At 36.5% G+C, this 17,859-nt stretch overlaps 1 protein-coding gene across 4 annotated transcripts in view; it reads right to left on the bottom strand.

Annotated features, from left to right (window-relative positions):
• Positions 1–1,529: 1,529 nt before the first annotated feature.
• The window catches only part of nox4 (NADPH oxidase 4), a 20,748-nt gene continuing 4,418 nt past the window's right edge, over positions 1,530–17,859 (bottom strand). For 2 of the 4 annotated variants that reach the window (XM_081371119.1, XM_081371120.1), the window contains exons 4-18: positions 17,819–17,859; positions 15,883–15,980; positions 15,499–15,526; positions 14,297–14,369; positions 13,898–13,978; positions 12,810–12,987; positions 12,476–12,643; positions 9,549–9,611; positions 8,791–8,851; positions 7,428–7,506; positions 6,216–6,335; positions 3,621–3,729; positions 2,515–2,583; positions 2,237–2,337; positions 1,530–2,143 (exon numbers count right to left, since the gene is read on the bottom strand). The exon at positions 17,819–17,859 is cut by the window's right edge and continues 44 nt beyond it. In XM_081371119.1, the coding sequence (XP_081227245.1) occupies positions 2,023–2,143; positions 2,237–2,337; positions 2,515–2,583; positions 3,621–3,729; positions 6,216–6,335; positions 7,428–7,506; positions 8,791–8,851; positions 9,549–9,611; positions 12,476–12,643; positions 12,810–12,987; positions 13,898–13,978; positions 14,297–14,369; positions 15,499–15,526; positions 15,883–15,980; positions 17,819–17,859 (1,390 nt within the window). In that variant the 3' untranslated portion in view covers positions 1,530–2,022. Of the gene's footprint in view, positions 2,144–2,236; positions 2,338–2,514; positions 2,584–3,620; positions 3,730–5,568; positions 5,653–6,215; positions 6,336–7,427; positions 7,507–8,790; positions 8,852–9,548; positions 9,612–12,475; positions 12,644–12,809; positions 12,988–13,897; positions 13,979–14,296; positions 14,370–15,498; positions 15,527–15,882; positions 15,981–17,818 lie in introns of all 4 variants that reach the window. The other 2 variants (XM_081371118.1, XM_081371121.1) reach the window with 2 other exon arrangements.

Raw genomic sequence — 17,859 nt, 5'->3', positions numbered from 1 at the left:
TGCTTAACATTCAATTAAACATGTTGTGTTCATATTCGAGCCTCATCTGATTTTTTGTACATAGTATGATTATTAATCAGGTGTTTACTGAGTTTGGTCTTTTAAAGGTGCAATGTGTGGTTTTTAGCAGCATCTAGTGGTGAGGTTGCGAATTGCACCCAACAGAAGTTACGGTGGCCGACAGGAAGTGATGTCGTCGTCTGAGACGCAGAGAGTAACCAGTTAAGCAATGAGGTTTCTTTACAAAGAGAAATTAAGAAATTATGTTTACTTAATTATTCAGTAAAACCATATGTTATTGCGAATATTATTGTTAGTTGTTCGTCATTGTGTCGGTGTTTTATTCGCTGACTTTAGCTAGCTTCTTTGCAAAACGTAAGTAACAAAGTAACAAAACGCGTTTGTCCATTCAGGGCCACTGTAGAAACATGTCGGTGCATTTCAATGTAAGGGGACCCGCGGTGTGTCTAGACAGAAATGGCTCATTCTAAGGTAATAAAAACATAACGGTTCACTATTTAAGGTCTTTATACACCACTGAAAACATAGTTATGTTTATGATATTGCATTTCTGTCAACAGATCCTCCTGAATATTACACAATGCACCTTTAATAACACTGCCTTATTACATGAAGCGTTTTCTTATAACGGTTTTCTTTGGAGGAAAACGCTTAGTGTAATTAAACGCGCTGCGTTCATATTTTGGGTTCTTCGATTTTTCTGTACATGGTATACTTTATTAGTATGATGTTTACAGAGTTTGGTCTTTTAATAACACTGACTTAGTACATTAAGTTAGTGTTCACGTTAAGCGTTTTCGACAACGGACAGTTAACCCGGTCATGTGACACACGAGACCAGATCTCGCCTCTAAAGCTCGGGTTTACTCAACAAGGGCTACGTTTACAATCACACAAGGCCGTACTAATCTCGCAGAATGTGCAGTGCTGCTCAAAAGAAGAAATTATACTTTTATTCAGAAAGGATGCTTTAAATTGATCAAAAGATTTTTTATAATATGCAAAAATTCTAATAAAAGCTGTTCTTTTGAACTTTCTGTTCGGTTATATTTTAAAATAAATTTAAATAGAAAACAGTTATTTTAAATTGTGAATATATTTCACTGTTTTCGATCAAATAAATGCAGCATTGGAGAGACTTCTGTCGAAAACAGATTTAAGATCTTAACCCCAAAATTTTCAGTTGTAGTGTACACAAAATGTGCCTTATAAAACCAGAATATCCTGATTAAACTAGTGCATCCCATAATTGCAACGCACTTCACTTGACTTTTTCCGGTGCGATGAACAAACCCCAAAGCAATTTCTTCCACAAATCTCCTTTTCTCCTTGGGTTTTTTGTTTTTAAAACAACTGGATTTAAATTGCAAAACAGTCATTTTCATTTCCGAGATGCATATTGTTGCATAATGCATTATGTTATATATAGTATACACTATGCAGTGAGCTTGTATTGGTTTCGTCCCTGATCTCTAGTGAGCCAATGAGATTTATGGTGCTTCAACAGTCACTGTGACACTCAACGTACTGTATCTTTATATTTAATATGCATACAAAATAATATTAAAAAGACAAATCAGTGATTAAATGGATTATTTGGCAGTGTTATTACAATAACAGTAATAATAATAAAATATGAACAACAATACAAATGGCAAACAACTATTGTGTCGTACAAAATACAAAATAAATATTTAAAATGAATGAGAATGTGTACTTTATGGTTTATGTGCGAGTTTGTGTTTGTAAAGGTATAAAATATCTTTGGGTAAACTAGTCCTTTTTAATCCATTTTATAAGGGAAGAAGAGTTTAAGGGTTCATGTAGACAAACTCCACATGCAGGATCACAAATATTCCTTGATTAAGAGCGAAACTGCACATTATCCCTCTTGCTACACGGTTTACTGGCTCTCAGGATAGTTGTCCGAGGATTGGTTTTTAGACGAGGATGAATCTGCATTTGTCCTCATTCTTCATTAATTGGTCAGTTTGCGGTGGCTCAGCTGAAGGACTCTTTGTTGTACTCAAAGGCAGTTCCTGAGTGTGTGTTTGAATTGCACAGAGTGTGTAACGCTTTCGAGATCCCTTTGGGTCCGCAGCAGAAAACCCCCACTCTATTACTGCAGGACACATACACAATAATTTTTCATTATTGCAATCATTAAAATGGCCCACATAAATACATTATTTTAAGCTGCATTGATCATACTCACATCTGATTGGCTCTCCCTATTTCCTGGAAAAGGAGGCTCCACTTTGGTCGACCAATCCGAAGCCTGGAGCTCAAGAATCGGTAACGTTCCTCACCAATGCTCTTCAAAACACACAATGAAAGACAAACTTCAGTATAACGATAGAAGGTGAAGAAATGCAACTGATAATGAAGCTATTGATAATATAAAATTAAACGAGAAGAGCTTGCATCTACAAAATGCATGATTGAATGTAATATTAGTAAATAGCTAAAAAGAAATGAGCTGAAAGTGCACACCTGTAATCCCTGAGTGTTACTGAGGTAGAGCTGGACATTCAGATAGTCTGGACGATTGTCCCTCCACAGCTACACACACACACACACACACACACACACACACACACACACACACACACACACACACACACACAGGAGAATACTTCTTATTAACCCTGTAAAGCCTGAATCAAATAACAGTCAGGGTTTCCTTTTCTGAAATATATTTGATCCATCAGGCTTTCATGGCTCATATGATATAAGAAGAATATGGAGCTCAAACTCGAGGAGGAAACTTGAGGCCCAAACTGAGCAAAATATGCAGTTTGGAGCAGATGATGATATTTATATGGGCAAAAAGTCAATGAAATTCTGATACTTTCAATGTAAATTAATGAGATCTTTATAACAGTATAGCAGATACTGACATTAACTGCACATAAATATCATTCTTCGCTCTATATCTGCTAGTAATGTCTTAGAAAGATCATATTTAAATGCTTAGTTTTATGATCAAAGCTCTGTAGTTTTAAAATGTATAATTCAATACAGTGACGATTGAGAGATGAACAAATAAATCTTCCTCAAAAGCCTGATGATCATATTTGAGACTCGTGATTTTTCTAAAAAAAATATGTCTGGATACTCAAGTAAAACTAGTGTTTATCTTGAAATATTACTGACAATATAAAAGTTTTTCTTTAAAGCACGAGCTTAAGGTGGACGTTAGTACAATTATAATAAAAGGACCTTTAATTGCCTACAAAGTGTAAACTATCAATCAGACGACAGAAGGCATGTAGTAGATTATATGAGTACAGCAAAGTTTAATCATGTTTATCACTTACAGGTCTTTTGTGTATCAAATATGATACAGTAGGCTTTATAGGGTTAAAGAGGATTTTTCAATTGTGTAAATATGTAGAACTACTGAAGTTACAGGATATCAGCCCACATTAACATATGCATAACATCAGCCAGTAGGTGGCAGTATCGCTTCAGTAACTTTCATGCATACTGCATAAATTATATATATTTTGTGTATTATTTTACAATGACATTCACACATTTTTAAGTGTCCAAAAATGTGTTTTAAGCCACTGCGTGTGCGTGTGTGTGTGTTTTACCCTCTCATGAAGGCCACACAGTAGATCAGCAAACCAATAGAAGGACTGAAGGTTCCTGCAGACCCAGATGAAGTACATCCTCCTCAACTTATACTGACGCCAGTCATCACTGCAACACACACACACATTTACACACACTACTGTGCTGTGGATTTTCATGCGTTAAAGGGGGGGTGAAATGCTCATTTTCACTCAATCTCCTGTTAATCTTGAGTACCTATAGAGTAATATTGCATCCTTCATATCTCCAAAAAGTCTTTAGTTTTATTATATTTTTAATTGAAAGATAGACTGTACCGAGTCTTTCCGGAAAAAAACGAGCGGCTGGGGGCGGGCCGTGTGGGCGAAGCTAAAGCTGTGCTAACGCGCCTAGCTAACAACACACAGACATTTGTTCAACAGTTTTACTCACCGTTCCAACGCACGACCGCGAACCTTTATCATTGTGACCAGTGTTCGAATTGTGTCAAAGCTCTTGGGGGGTTTGTCCCTTAAAAAACTCACGCACGTGTCCCGGACAAGCGTTAAAGTCGAAATTCTATTCAGATCAGTAAATTATCAAACAATCATAAAATAAAGAAATATTAATATTATCTTACTGTCATCGTGAGGTGAAAATGAGGATCCACTCTGCCAGACTCTCATGAAAGTGTTTTTTTATTTTTTTATTTATTTATCGTACCATTTATTCTCCAAAAATAGTTTTTGCGTGCATATGATACGCACTTTATGGCGTGTAATACACACGTACTCCACACCCCTAATCCTACCCAAGGGGTTTGCAGTGCGTATCATTTACACGCAAAAAAACAACAACTATTTTTGGCGTATAAATGGCACGATAAATAAAATGTATCTGTTTATAAATTCAACAGTCTGTAAATTCCTTCAGAAAACAGCGTGTGGTGCACTTGAGTGTCTTTTCAGACGCAAATCTAATTTGAATTACTTTCTAATGCAGCGGCAGCGCAATACTTTGATAAAAAAAAAAAAAAAAAAAAATTATATATATATATATATATATATATATATCCCCTGGTTTTATCCCCTGATATATATATATATATATATATATATATATATATATATATATATATATATATATATATATATATATATATATATATATATATATATATATATATATATATATATATATATATATATATATATATATATATATATTACCTAATAAATTATGTTTCTAGTAGTTTTAATGAAAAACCAGGGGACCCCCCAAGGTATTTTTTTTGGGCCTTATGGGGGGTCCCTTGATGCTTATGGGGGGTCCCGGACCCCCCCAGCCCCCCCTCAATTCGAACACTGATTGTGACAGCTCGATCCTTAAGCATTAGACGATCTGCAAATCCGTCGATCTGGGCTTTGTTTATAAAACAATCATCGTCGAAATGCAGGGAACAACAGTCTTACACAACTCCGTTTATGCTCAGGAAAACAAACTCCATCCACGGGTTCCTTAACGCTGGGTTCTTTGGGAATCTGTGCAGGGTTGTCTTGCCCTGGCAACCAAAAACACACTTCTTCGGTGACACTGACTTCCCTAAAGCCGGGCAGGGCGCTTTGATGGCGAACTGCTTTCACTCTCTTGCTCTGTTTTACGAGTGCGCGCGCGCCCGCGATCTTACCGGAGAAGTGCCCTTAGGACCCATATAAGGAAATTCCGCCCTCTCTTACGTCAGACAGAGCCATACTCGAAAAAAAATTTCCGAAACTTGTGACAAACCGGAAGGACAATTTTTGGAACAAAAATACTCCTTCAAACGTACAACTTAACTTTTGAAACTTTGACCATGTTTAGCATGGGAATCCAACTCTTTAACAGTGTAAAAAACTCAGTATGCATGAAACAGTAATTCACCCCCCCTTTAAGTCTAAACACATGGGTTTTTACATGGCTATACACTGAATGGCATTCTACCATACTCACTATTTTTCATGTATGAAGTCTTTTCTGTATGCATGGATACTGGGATGATCCATCCCACAATGCAATGCATTCCACTTTGAGTTTCTATATACAGTGTGATGAATAAATCAAAACTTTTTTTTTTTTACATCTCTACATTATTTGATCAGACAGACAAATCTGAGGCATATTGGATTAAAATTGCATTAGAATTTGCATAAATGCAAATTTTCACATTTCATATTTCAAAAAGTAACTTTTTTTATTTACAATACAGTAGTCAACTTTTTTTAGTGGATCAAAAAAAGTTCATCAAAGTTGTCCTAAGACGAGAACGGGTATTGTTCAAAATTCATGTATAACTTTGATGAAAGGTTTTGATCCACTTCAGATGTTGACTACTGTATTTAACATGCATGCATTTGTCAGATGCTTTTATCCAAAGTGAAATATAACGCATTATGCACATGTTATAAATTCCTGTGGGATTTGAACACATGACCTTGCCGTTGTTTCCGCCGGCTGAGCTCCAGGAATGCAGTGTGCAGTATGCAGTATGCAGTGTGCAGTTTGTAGTATGCAAGTGTTCCATTTAGTACACAGCGCTAGTGTTTAAGAATGATCTGATGTCACAGTTAGCGTGATTGACCGGTTGTCTGACCACTCACAAGAGAGCTTGTAGAACACAGGCGAACGGCGTGACTCCGATCCCTCCCGCCACACACACGCTGACCTCGTAATTAAACACCTCCTCTGACGGACTGCCGAACGGACCATCCACGTGCACCCTGGGGTGGGACAGGAGAGCAGAACCACCAATGAGAGGAGAGATAATGTGAAAGATGAAATAATAATGCACTTCCATACTATTTGTGCTATTTTATCACAGTACGCATACATACGTGAATGCTCTGTATGCATGGAATATTACTTCAATAAGCCAGAATTCCATTTCAAACTTAACTAATGGAATACTTGCATTTTAATTTCTGCATACTACACATATAGCTAAATTATGTCCAAGAACGTTTGTCTCCCATTAAGTTATGAAAACATTATTTCTGAATGTGAAAAAAAAAAAAGAAAGAAAAAAAAGTAATTTCTTGGTTATGCGAATGTTAAGGAAATATTCAATTTTTATCATCTTGCTCACATATGAAAGTTTTTTTTATGTTCTCTGAAACTAACAGCAACATTTAAAAAAAAAAACTCTAGACGAACATCTAACTAAAATTTTTCAGAAAACAATGAATACATAGTTTTTGTACAAAGTTTGTTACCTTTGAACAAATGTTCTATTAATGTTGTTACTGCATTCTTGTTCAGAACTTTGAAAGTTCCGCACATTCCATGGAGAGAATTAGCATACTATGCACAGTATGCATACTGAAACATTAGCACAAGTAGTATGCTATTCAAAGCCAATCTGTCAATCATCCCATCCATAAGAAAATACTGCAACTGCCACTGAAGGTTTTCCACTGATAAAACCAGAGTAGAAAGGAAGCTTGCACACAACAGAAAACTAAATGCACACACACACAAAAAAAACAAGCACAAATACACAAATACACACAGGATGAGGATGTGCAGTAATTTCCCTCTGTACACACACAGAGAACGGCTGCATTACTGCAAAAAAAAATTTTTACGATTTTAAGCGCGGAAAGGATGTCATTGATTCTGACTGGACGATGAATCTCGTCAAAGCCTGTCACCTGACACTCCGCCCACACAAAGCTGGAAAACTGTTGTTTTCCCAGGAAATTACACGTCAGACGGTCATGACACTTCACCTCCCAGTATATAGCATTGTATACTGAGGGATCATGACCTTTATGAACTCCACTGAAACTTTTCCCACAACGCAGCAGACTTACGTGGGATATCGCCTCTGTTGCATCATGGGAAGGATCTCTGAGCTGTTCGACTGTTGAAGCAGCAGCAGAGAAAAACTCGCTGAAATTTACAGACAAAAAGTAAATCAATACACGCATGTACAAAAAAATTGTCAACTAGATTTTTTGAAAATGTTAACGGTGTTCTGGGTGGTTGCTAGTATGTTGCTATATGGTTGCATAGGGGTTCTAAGTGAATTAGCACATTGCTCTGTGGTTGCCAAGGGGTTCTGGGTGGTTGTTAGTGTGTTGCTATGTGGTTGCTAAGGGTTCTATGTGGGTGTTAACACATTATGTGGTTGCTAAGGTGTTATAAATGTTTTTAGCACGTTGCTATGAAGTTGCCATGGGGTTCTGGGTGGTTGTTAGTGTGTTGCTATGTGGTTGCTAAGGGTTCTAGGTGGGTGTTAACACATTATGTGGTTGCCAAGGTATTCTAAGTGTTTTAGCAGGTTGCTATGAAGTTGCCAAGGGGTTCTGGGTGGTTGTTAGTATGTTGCTATGTAGTTGCTAAGGCGTTATAAAGATTCTAGTTGCTGTTAAAACGTTGCGAAGTGGTCGCTAAAGTGTTCTATGCAGGCATTTTAGATGTTATTGTGTGCTATGTCATGTTGTTTATGGCATGTTGCTATTTCGTTGCTAGGTCATTGGTCACATTCTGACTCTAGACACGGCAGAGTTATTCTTCTCCTGTTTTATCGCCCGCTAAGCATGTGTGTTTGCATGGGGTATGTGGTATTTCTTTTGTTACAGTGTGTTGTCCTTCCAGGAACTAGTATCTCTCCAGTATGACATAATGGAAAGAGTCTGGAACAAGACTGAGCCAACAAAAATGTGTGTGCAAGACTGTGTTTTAATCCCAAACTCACACATTTTGACAGAAACCTTTGAACCAGATAATACAGATCACATGTTTTTTTATTTATTATGGATGTGTGTCGTTGTGTGTGTGTGTGTGTGTGTGAGAGAGAGAGAGTTTGTGAGAGAGTGTGTGTATGTGTGTATGTGAGAGAGAGTTTGTGTGTGTGTGTGTGTGTGTCTTTGTGGGTGAGAGAGAGAGAGAGAGAGAGAGAGAGAGAGAGAGAGAGAGAGAGAGTGTGTGTGTGTGTGTGTGTGTGTGAGAGAGAGTTTGTGTGTGTGTGTGTGTGTGTGTGTGTGTGTGTGTGAGAGTGTGTGAGAGAGAGTGTGTGAGAGAGAGAGAGTGTGTGTGAGAGAGTGTGTGAGAGAGAGTGTGTGAGAGAGAGTGAGTTTGTGTGTGTGTGTGTGAGAGAGAGAGAGTTTGTGTGTGTGTGTGTGTGTGTGTGTGAGAGAGAGAGAGTTTGTGTGTGTGTGTGTGTGTACTCACAGGTCCAGTCTCCCAGCACTCTGAGATGAATGCCAAACGTTTCAGTCGTCCCTGTCGGACACTGAGGAACACACACACACACACACACACACACACACACACACACACACACACACACACAGAGAGCAGGGATTGTGAGGATCAGGTACAGTCATGCATTAAAGACCCCTGGGGGAAGGAAAACTCCAAGCAGAGTGTGTGAGAGGGTAAAAAAAGTTCTTGGCCGAGAATGCAAACTTTGTAAGTGTGTATGTGCATGTTTCAAAAATAAACATATGCTTTTTAATATTTTTTATATTTTTTATATGCATATAACATTTCCCTGGGCCATGATTTGTTCTGGAACAAATAGAACATGTTCTGGAAGAACTTTCTGTTTCAAAGAGAGAGCAAGTTGATGACACTATAACTATCTTCAGCATTGCATCATCGAAAACGCCTTCAGCCCTGTGTGTGAACAGTGTTCATGTTCAAATGCTGCTTTCAGGCCCCGCTTATGCATTTGGGAATCAGAACTACAATGCAATGTGCATTAAAATGATATTGGTCAGAATAATTCTCTATGCAAACATTTATAATTCACTTATAAAATGTCAACATGCAATTAAAATATGATTATGACCAATATAAATTAGCCATGATTCTTTCATTTAATTGAGTTCCTCACCAGTAATTATGATATTGTGTTAGTTTATGTGCATTTATCTCATGAAATGATCACGACTTGAAAGCAGTAACACACACTTAACGGCACGTACTGTGGTGAGAGTGAAGGGATGGTTTTCAAATGATGACACACTCGGGCAGTTCAGCAGGATATACTGGAGGAGACATCACAAAAACACATGAATAACACGCACAGGAGGAATACAGAAAGAGCACAAGAGATTTTTTTTTTTATGTTTTTCTCACCAAGGCTGCATTTATTGGACCAAAATTGCAGTAAAACCTGAAATATTATTACACTTTAAAATAACTGTTTTCTGTTTTAATATAATCTAAACTGTAATTTATTCCTGAGATCAAAGCTGAATTTCCAGCATCATTATTCCAGTCATCAGTGTCACATGATCCTTCAGAAATCAGTATAATATGATGATTTGATGCTCAAGAAAAATTTCTGATTATTATCAATGTTGAAAACTATGAAAGCTTGTTTCTGCCACAGAATAAACCATTTTAAAAGATAATTGCGCCTTTTTATCTCACAATTGCGTGATATAAACTCACAATTGTGTTATAAAGTCAGAATAGCGTGATATAAACTCACAATTGCGTGTTATAAAGTCAGAATAGCGAGATATAAACTCACAATTGCGTGTTATAAAGTCAGAATAGCGAGATATAAACTCACAATTGTGTTATAAAGTCAGAATAGCGAGATATAAACTCACAATGCCTGTTATAAAGTCAGAATAGCGTGATATAAACTCACAATTGTGTGTTATAAAGTCAGAATAGCGAGATATAAACTCACAATTGTGTTATAAAGTCAGAATAGCGAGATAAAAACTCACAATTGTGTGTTATAAAGTCAGAATAGCGTGATATAATCAATTGCGTGTTATAAAGTTAGAATAGCGAGATATAAACTCACAATTGCGTGTTATAAAGTCAGAATAGCGTGATATAAACTCACAATTGTGTGTTATAAAGTCAGAATTGCGTGATATAATCAATTGCGTGTTATAAAGTCAGAATAGCGAGATATAAACTCACAATTGCGTGTTATAAAGTCAGAATAGCGAGATATAAACTCACAATTGTGTGTTATAAATTCAGAATTGCGTGATATAATCAATTGCGTGTTATAAAGTTAGAATAGTGAGATATAAACTCACAATTGCGTGTTATAAAGTCAGAATAGCGAGATATAAACTCACAATTGTGTGTTATAAAGTTAGAATAGCGAGATATAAACTCACAATTGCGTGTTATAAAGTCAGAATAGCGTGATATAAACTCACAATTGCGTGTTATAAAGTCAGAATAGCGTGATATAATCAATTGCGTGTTATAAAGTTAGAATAGCGAGATATAAACTCACAATTGCGTGTTATAAAGTCAGAATAGCGAGATATAAACTCACAATTGCGTGTTATAAAGTCAGAATTGCGTGATATAATCAATTGCGTGTTATAAAGTTAGAATAGCGAGATATAAACTCACAATTGCGTGTTATAAAGTCAGAATAGCGAGATATAAACTCACAATTGTGTGTTATAAAGTCAGAATTGCGTGATATAAACTCACAATTGCGTGTTATAAAGTCAGAATTATGAGATTATTATAGTCAGAACTGCGTGATTGTTATAAAGTCAGAATTGCGTGATTGTTATAAAGTCAGAATAGCGAGATATAAACTCACAATTGTGTGTTATAAAGTCAGAATAGTGAGATATAAACTCACAATTGCGTGTTATAAAGTCAGAATAGCGAGATATAAACTCACCATTGTGTGTTATAAAGTCAGAATAGCGAGATATAAACTCACCATTGTGTGTTATAAAGTCAGAATAGCGAGATATAAACTCACATTTGCACGTTATAAAGTCAGAATAGCGAGATATAAACTCACCATTGTGTTATAAAGTCAGAATAGCGAGATATAAACTCACAATTGCGTGTTATAAAGTCAGAATAGCGAGATATAAACTCACAATTGCGTGTTATAAAGTCAGAATAGCGAGATATAAACTCACCATTGTGTTATAAAGTCAGAATAGCGAGATATAAACTCACATTTGCACGTTATAAAGTCAGAATAGCGTGATATAATCAATTGCGTGTTATAAAGTTAGAATAGCGAGATATAAACTCACAATTGTGTTATAAAGTCAGAATTGCGTGATATAAACAATTGCGTGTTATAAAGTCAGAATAGCGAGATATAAACTCACAATTGTGTTATAAAGTCAGAATAGCGAGATATAAACTCACAATTGTGTTATAAAGTCAGAATAGCGAGATATAAACTCACCATTGTGTTATAAAGTCAGAATAGCGAGATATAGTCACATTTGCACGTTATAAAGTCAGAATAGCGAGATATAAAGTCACATTTGCACGTTATAAAGTCAGAATAGCGTGATATAATCAATTGCGTGTTATAAAGTCAGAATAGCGTGATATAAACTCACAATCGTGTTATAAAGTCAGAATAGTGAGATATAAACTCACAATTGCGTGTTATAAAGTCAGAATAGTGAGATATAAACTCACCATTGTGTGTTATAAAGTCAGAATAGCGAGATATAAACTCACCATTGTGTGTTATAAAGTCAGAATAGCGAGATATAAACTCACCATTGTGTGTTATAAAGTCAGAATAGCGAGATATAAACTCACATTTGCACGTTATAAAGTCAGAATAGCGTGATATAATCAATTGCGTGTTATAAAGTCAGAATAGTGAGATATAAACTCACAATTGCGTGTTATAAAGTCAGAATTGCGAGAAATAAACTCACAGTTCTGACTTTACTGTCACTTTTGATTAATTTAATGTGTCCTAGCTGATTAAATTATTTAATTTCTTAAAAAAAAAAGTAACATAAATGTACTGACCCCAAAGTTTTGAACGTTAAAGTCATTTTAATCTTTTTAAAAAGAAGAGCAATTTCCTCTTTAAAAGTTCTAAATTCTTATGAAAATTCTAATATAAGTGTGTGGAGGCGGGGCTTACCTGTCCAGGGCGGGGCTTAAAGCCTTTCTTCAGCATGCGCAACTCTATGACATCACAGGGATGGCTAATGACAGAAACTATGGTAACAGGAGCAACGCTGCTTCTTATGAAACGATAAAACCGCTCGGCACAGTACAGGCAGAGAGGAGCCGAGACCCACAACCACGTCTAAAACACACACACAACACACACACACACACACACACACACACACACACACACACACACACACACACTCAATGACTCATAATCATTCACATACTGATGTACACAAAGATATAATACAAACAACATGCCCAGATGCAATTATTTACTCTTAATCAGACAGACGGACCTGAGGGAAATGTGGTTGGAAACGGGCCTCTTCTCGACAAACCATCTGTGGTCCGCCCGAAAGCCCCTCCCCCTTCTCTCCTGCTGCTCTGTGATTGGTCCGTGAGCCTGAGCTGAGATTGCTGTGCATGCAGCCAGGAGGGTGGGCCTCCACGTTTGACTGATACTTTAAAGCTCCCCTATTGGATAGAGAGGCTCCAATCAAATCACACATAGCATACAGGAAAAAACATCCCAATTTGCATACTTCCATTCACTTAAAGTACTTTAGTTAAAAAATGCATTACTTTAAAATGTACTTTTGCTTAATATTTTAGATTTGATATTTGCAAATTTGTAAAAAATAAATAAAAAATTCTCTCAACCGTTTCTTCTATAATGCAAGGGATGTAATAGCACAAAAAGTATGCATCAAGTATACAACTAGAAATAGCACACCATCCATGCCGCTCTTGCATTATATTTTTAGTGCATATTTAAAGGTGTCTTAGTGTGTAATGTTGCTGTTTGAGCATGAAAAAGTCCCTCCAGCAGGAGTTATTCTCTATATCAGTGTCAGTGTTTCTGAACTCCCTGAAACGCCTCCATTGTAGTCTTGAGTTTCTTATGGGAACAAACATGTCACAATATTCCTCATTTAAAGGGAATAAAGGGGCGGGGCCTGGTTTAGTGAGTTAGTAGTGTGTTAAAACTGGTGGTTATGATACGAGGCGGTACATTTCCCAAACACACTCAAAGCGCTTGACCAATCACAACACACTGATCCAGCCGACCAATCAGAGCACAGTGTGCTTTCAGAAGGAGGGGCTTTACAGAGACAGGAACTAAACAGAGCGTTACTGACAGACTGGGAAGAGAGGAGCTGCAACTATGGAGAATATGGGGAAATAATGTGTTTTTGAGCACGAAAGCATGAAAACTTATTCTTGTAGAGCCCAAAACAAAACCAAGACTTTGAAAAAGGACATAATAGGTCCACTTTAATAATTTGTTTGTGTTGATGCTTAAATTCTAATCTTGCATAAATATTTTCTCTATCCTGTTTGTATGTGTGTGTATGTGTGTAATAAAATGCATTTATGAACTCACCCCACTACATGGACCATCAGAATGATGTAAAACACGATGAAGAGGTTGTGAGTGTACCAGAATATCTCGTAGCTTGAGACTCTGAGAAAACAAACAATTGCACTCACATAAAAAGGAGAGCGAGATAAAAGAGCATCTAGTGCAGAGTCCAGGTCTGAATGAGACGCTCCTGAAGTGAACTAAAGCAACTCAATTATAGCAGGACAATGGAGAGGATAAGCCAGATCAATCAGAGGGGACGGAACCCTCCAGGTAATGGTCTCTGTAATTATAGTCGAGTGTGTGTGTGTGTGTGTGTGTGTGTGTGTGTGTGTGTGTGTGTGTGTAATGTCTGTCTAGGGAGAGGAGACTAGGGTCAGTGTTAGGTCAAATAACTCTTAAAGGTTTAGAGGTCCTCACCTAATAGAGTAAGACGACGCTGTGAACATCAGAAACAACACCAGCACCAACAGGATGCCAGTAACTCCAGGAACTAAGAGGAGAGTTATTATATTAATAAAACATAAATCAAACTAAAACTTAAATCAAACTAGAGCTGCACGATTAATCCTTAAAAGATTCAAACACCCACGTGATTTTATTCCTAAATGACAACGATTCGGCTGTGTCTATTAAACCTTTGACAGAAATCACAGCGGACATTGAGATCTGCGTTCTGATCCAGAGAGAGCAGTTGTCATGTGTAGATATGAAACAGCGTCACAAACAGTCTCTTCAACCACACTGTATCACTATTTCAGTCTTACAATAATTCTAATGATCACAAAAGTACTGGGATAAAAGTTAATAGTTTGTACACAAACATTGATATCTACGGTAGCGTATCAAAATAGAGTTAATCCCCTATTGAAAGTAATTTGAGCTTCAAATAAAGATTATATTGTTTACATCGTTACACCAGTAGGTGGCGACAAGTGACTGTTAAAAATGTATTTGTAATTGAATCATTCGCTCAAGAAATTCGTTCAAAAACGCAGATTCATCCAGTAAAAAAAAAAGAGAAGTATTTAAAAGTGAGTCATTGAATCATTCACTCAAGCCACTTAAAAAAAATTAAAATCAATCAAATCAAATAAACATTTTTAAATAGACTGCAGTAATATTTTGTGAGAACCTCTAGTAAATTACATGTGATTTTGTTGGTTGAGATTTGTGGGAGAATTGTGATATTTCGTGATATTAAAAAAAAAATCTTGATTCAGCTCTAAATCAAATGTTAAATAAAACACACACACAAAAAAACATTTAAAAAAAAAAACATGAAAGAAAATGAGATATCTTGCCTTGGCAACTAACTGAAATGTGTGTGTTGAAGCACTAAAATGCTTAATTTTTAAATAAACAGTAAAACTGACACTGAAATGAATTAAGTAATTAGTAAGTTTAGACATTAAGTTGTCTGAAATAACCTGAAATATTCATTTAATTCAGTCAGAGAGAAATTTAAACACCTCAGTTGGCAATCTTACATTAACCCAAAAATAAAAGACAAAGTTAACAAAGTTAAAAGAATGAGTCCACATCCTACATTAAACATCATCATTTCAGTTTCACTATATTAATGTGGAAGTAAAGCGGGGAGATTTAGAAATGTGAGGCACCTGTGCTTATGATGAGAACTCTGGGATCCTGAAGAGATAAAAACACACAGAACAGCCAATCAAACAGCAAAACTACATCAAACTATGAGCTATAAACATCAGATTTAAAGGTGTTTTTAGTTGATTTATTCTGCGTGTGCCACTCATTATACCGAGAAATGTAGGATCACACAAAAATAAAACATTTAAAATGCTTTATTCAGTCAACCATGTAGAAATGTAGGATCAACAATGTGAGAAATGTAGGATCACATAAAACCAGCCTTGGTGAGCAGAAGAGACTTCTCTCAAAAACATTTATCAGTGGACATATTTCTGAAGCATTATTACTTTCCGTATGTGTAAAATGTGTTTAAGAATCTTGCTATATTCTGTAATGGTTACCTGTCCTCGATACTGAGCGACATTGAGCGCGGGGAAATCCTCTGAATATCTCACAGAGAAACTGACCATGTTCACGAGGTGAGCGCACACATGGACCACTGCAAACATGAACACACACACACACACCACATCAGAGACATACACACTAGCAATGACAGTATACGTCAAGCATGTGTGTCACAGTGTGGAAGACAATTTGTCTATTCAGCGGCTCTCTTTGTGTGTATGTGTGTGTGTGTGTGTGTGTGTGTGTGTGTGTGTGTGTGTGTGTGTTGTAGTTGTCATGTTAACTGAATGCCTCTGTAATTAGAACAAGACCACAATGCAATGAGACAGGAAATGGGAGGGGGGTTTCAGACACAAGACAAAACCAGCTGGGAATCCCTCGGGATATTCCTGTGTTCTCTCTCTCTCTCACACACACACACACACACACACTATTTTAGAGAAAAATCAGGTCCATCGGAGGCGTCCAATAGACTTCTTAGGTATGCCGAAAGAACAGCACAGACACAGTGTAATAATCACCATGGGAAAATCTCAGAGTAAAACTGGGAGTGTAAAATATGATATAAAATATGTTTTGCCCAATGAGAAGTTTATCTGTGTATCATCTTTTTACTCTTTTAATTCATTTTATAACGGTTTTAATTTTCCTTGCTTTTTATTTTGTGATTATTTTAATTCCTTTCTGTGTAAAGCACTTTGAATTGCCATAGTGTATGAAATGTGCTATATAAATAAACTCGCCATGCACACACACACACACACACACACACACACACACCTGTCAGACGCTAAAACCTTCTAGTCTGCCACTGTAACATTAGACGACAGTCATTTAACCGAGTCAAACTCTCAGACAGCAACACACACACACACACACGCACAAAAAGACGTTTACAGACTAGTGACTCAGCCTATAAAATGTGTTTTCCCTCCCCCGTGAATCTGCTCTCTGTCTGCATTGTTCTGGAGTCAGTTTTGGTCTGTTCATGGACTCTCTGGTTCATAATGTACTAAAAATGACACAATCTTTAGCAGAATAACAAGCTGCATCTGATTGTTTGGCCTGACAAACAAAAAAGATAAAGTTTCCAGGCAATGACACATCTGAAGAAGTCTTCACAGGATTTGACAAAATTTGAAGGGTCATTGTGTCAAATCTTTTTCTTCAGACACTTTATAGCAAGTAAAATAGATATTTTGCAGCATAACTGTTCTGTTTGGCTTTCGCAGTTCTCAATTCCTCATCACCCCCAATTTTGGCAAGTGCTGCATACATGAAATGCCCAAAATAAAAAGGTTACTGCTCATAAGTAATTCTGAATAGAAACATAACACACATACATTTAGAAAGCCAACCCTTGAGAGTTTATAGTTCAAGACTCAAAATTAACCAGACTGTTATTAATATTGAGATATATAAGCTCAAACATATTTTGAACTAAAATAATCTGGGATCACCAGTGATCCCTGCCAGGTAAGGGGTTTTAAAGCAAGTAGAGCAAAATTTGGAGCATGAAGAATTAGTGAAATTTCACAGACAAAAAGGTCCACTGTATTTTGTCAAAAAAATGACTTTTTTTAAAGTAAAAAGTATTTAAAAAGATAAGAAAAAGTATTTTTTCCATTAATTTCTCTTACAAGGATTTTTTTAAGTCTTCATTAAAGCATTATAAGCTACGAGGCAAATCATAACACTACAAACTTTGATTTGAAGCAAAAAAGTATTTGAAAATTGGACAAAGTTACAGACTGTGAACTTAGCTTTAGTGAGGGAAAGAACTACAATCCTATGTAGTTCAATCCTAAGAACTACAAAATGATGCATTGCGAGCAGTAATCGAGTTAAGAACGATAGAGAAATATAAAACTACACATTTACAAATGTTGAGTATATGTATAAAAACAATACTTCCGAAATGTATCTCACCTGAGAAGACGCATATAGTGACTCCACATGCCACGTGAAAC

The sequence above is a fragment of the Scardinius erythrophthalmus genome (assembly GCF_964197995.2).
Source record: "Scardinius erythrophthalmus genome assembly, chromosome: 7".
NCBI classification, from domain to species: domain Eukaryota; kingdom Metazoa; phylum Chordata; class Actinopteri; order Cypriniformes; family Leuciscidae; genus Scardinius; species Scardinius erythrophthalmus.
This window is presented reverse-complemented; position numbering and strand designations above follow the sequence as displayed.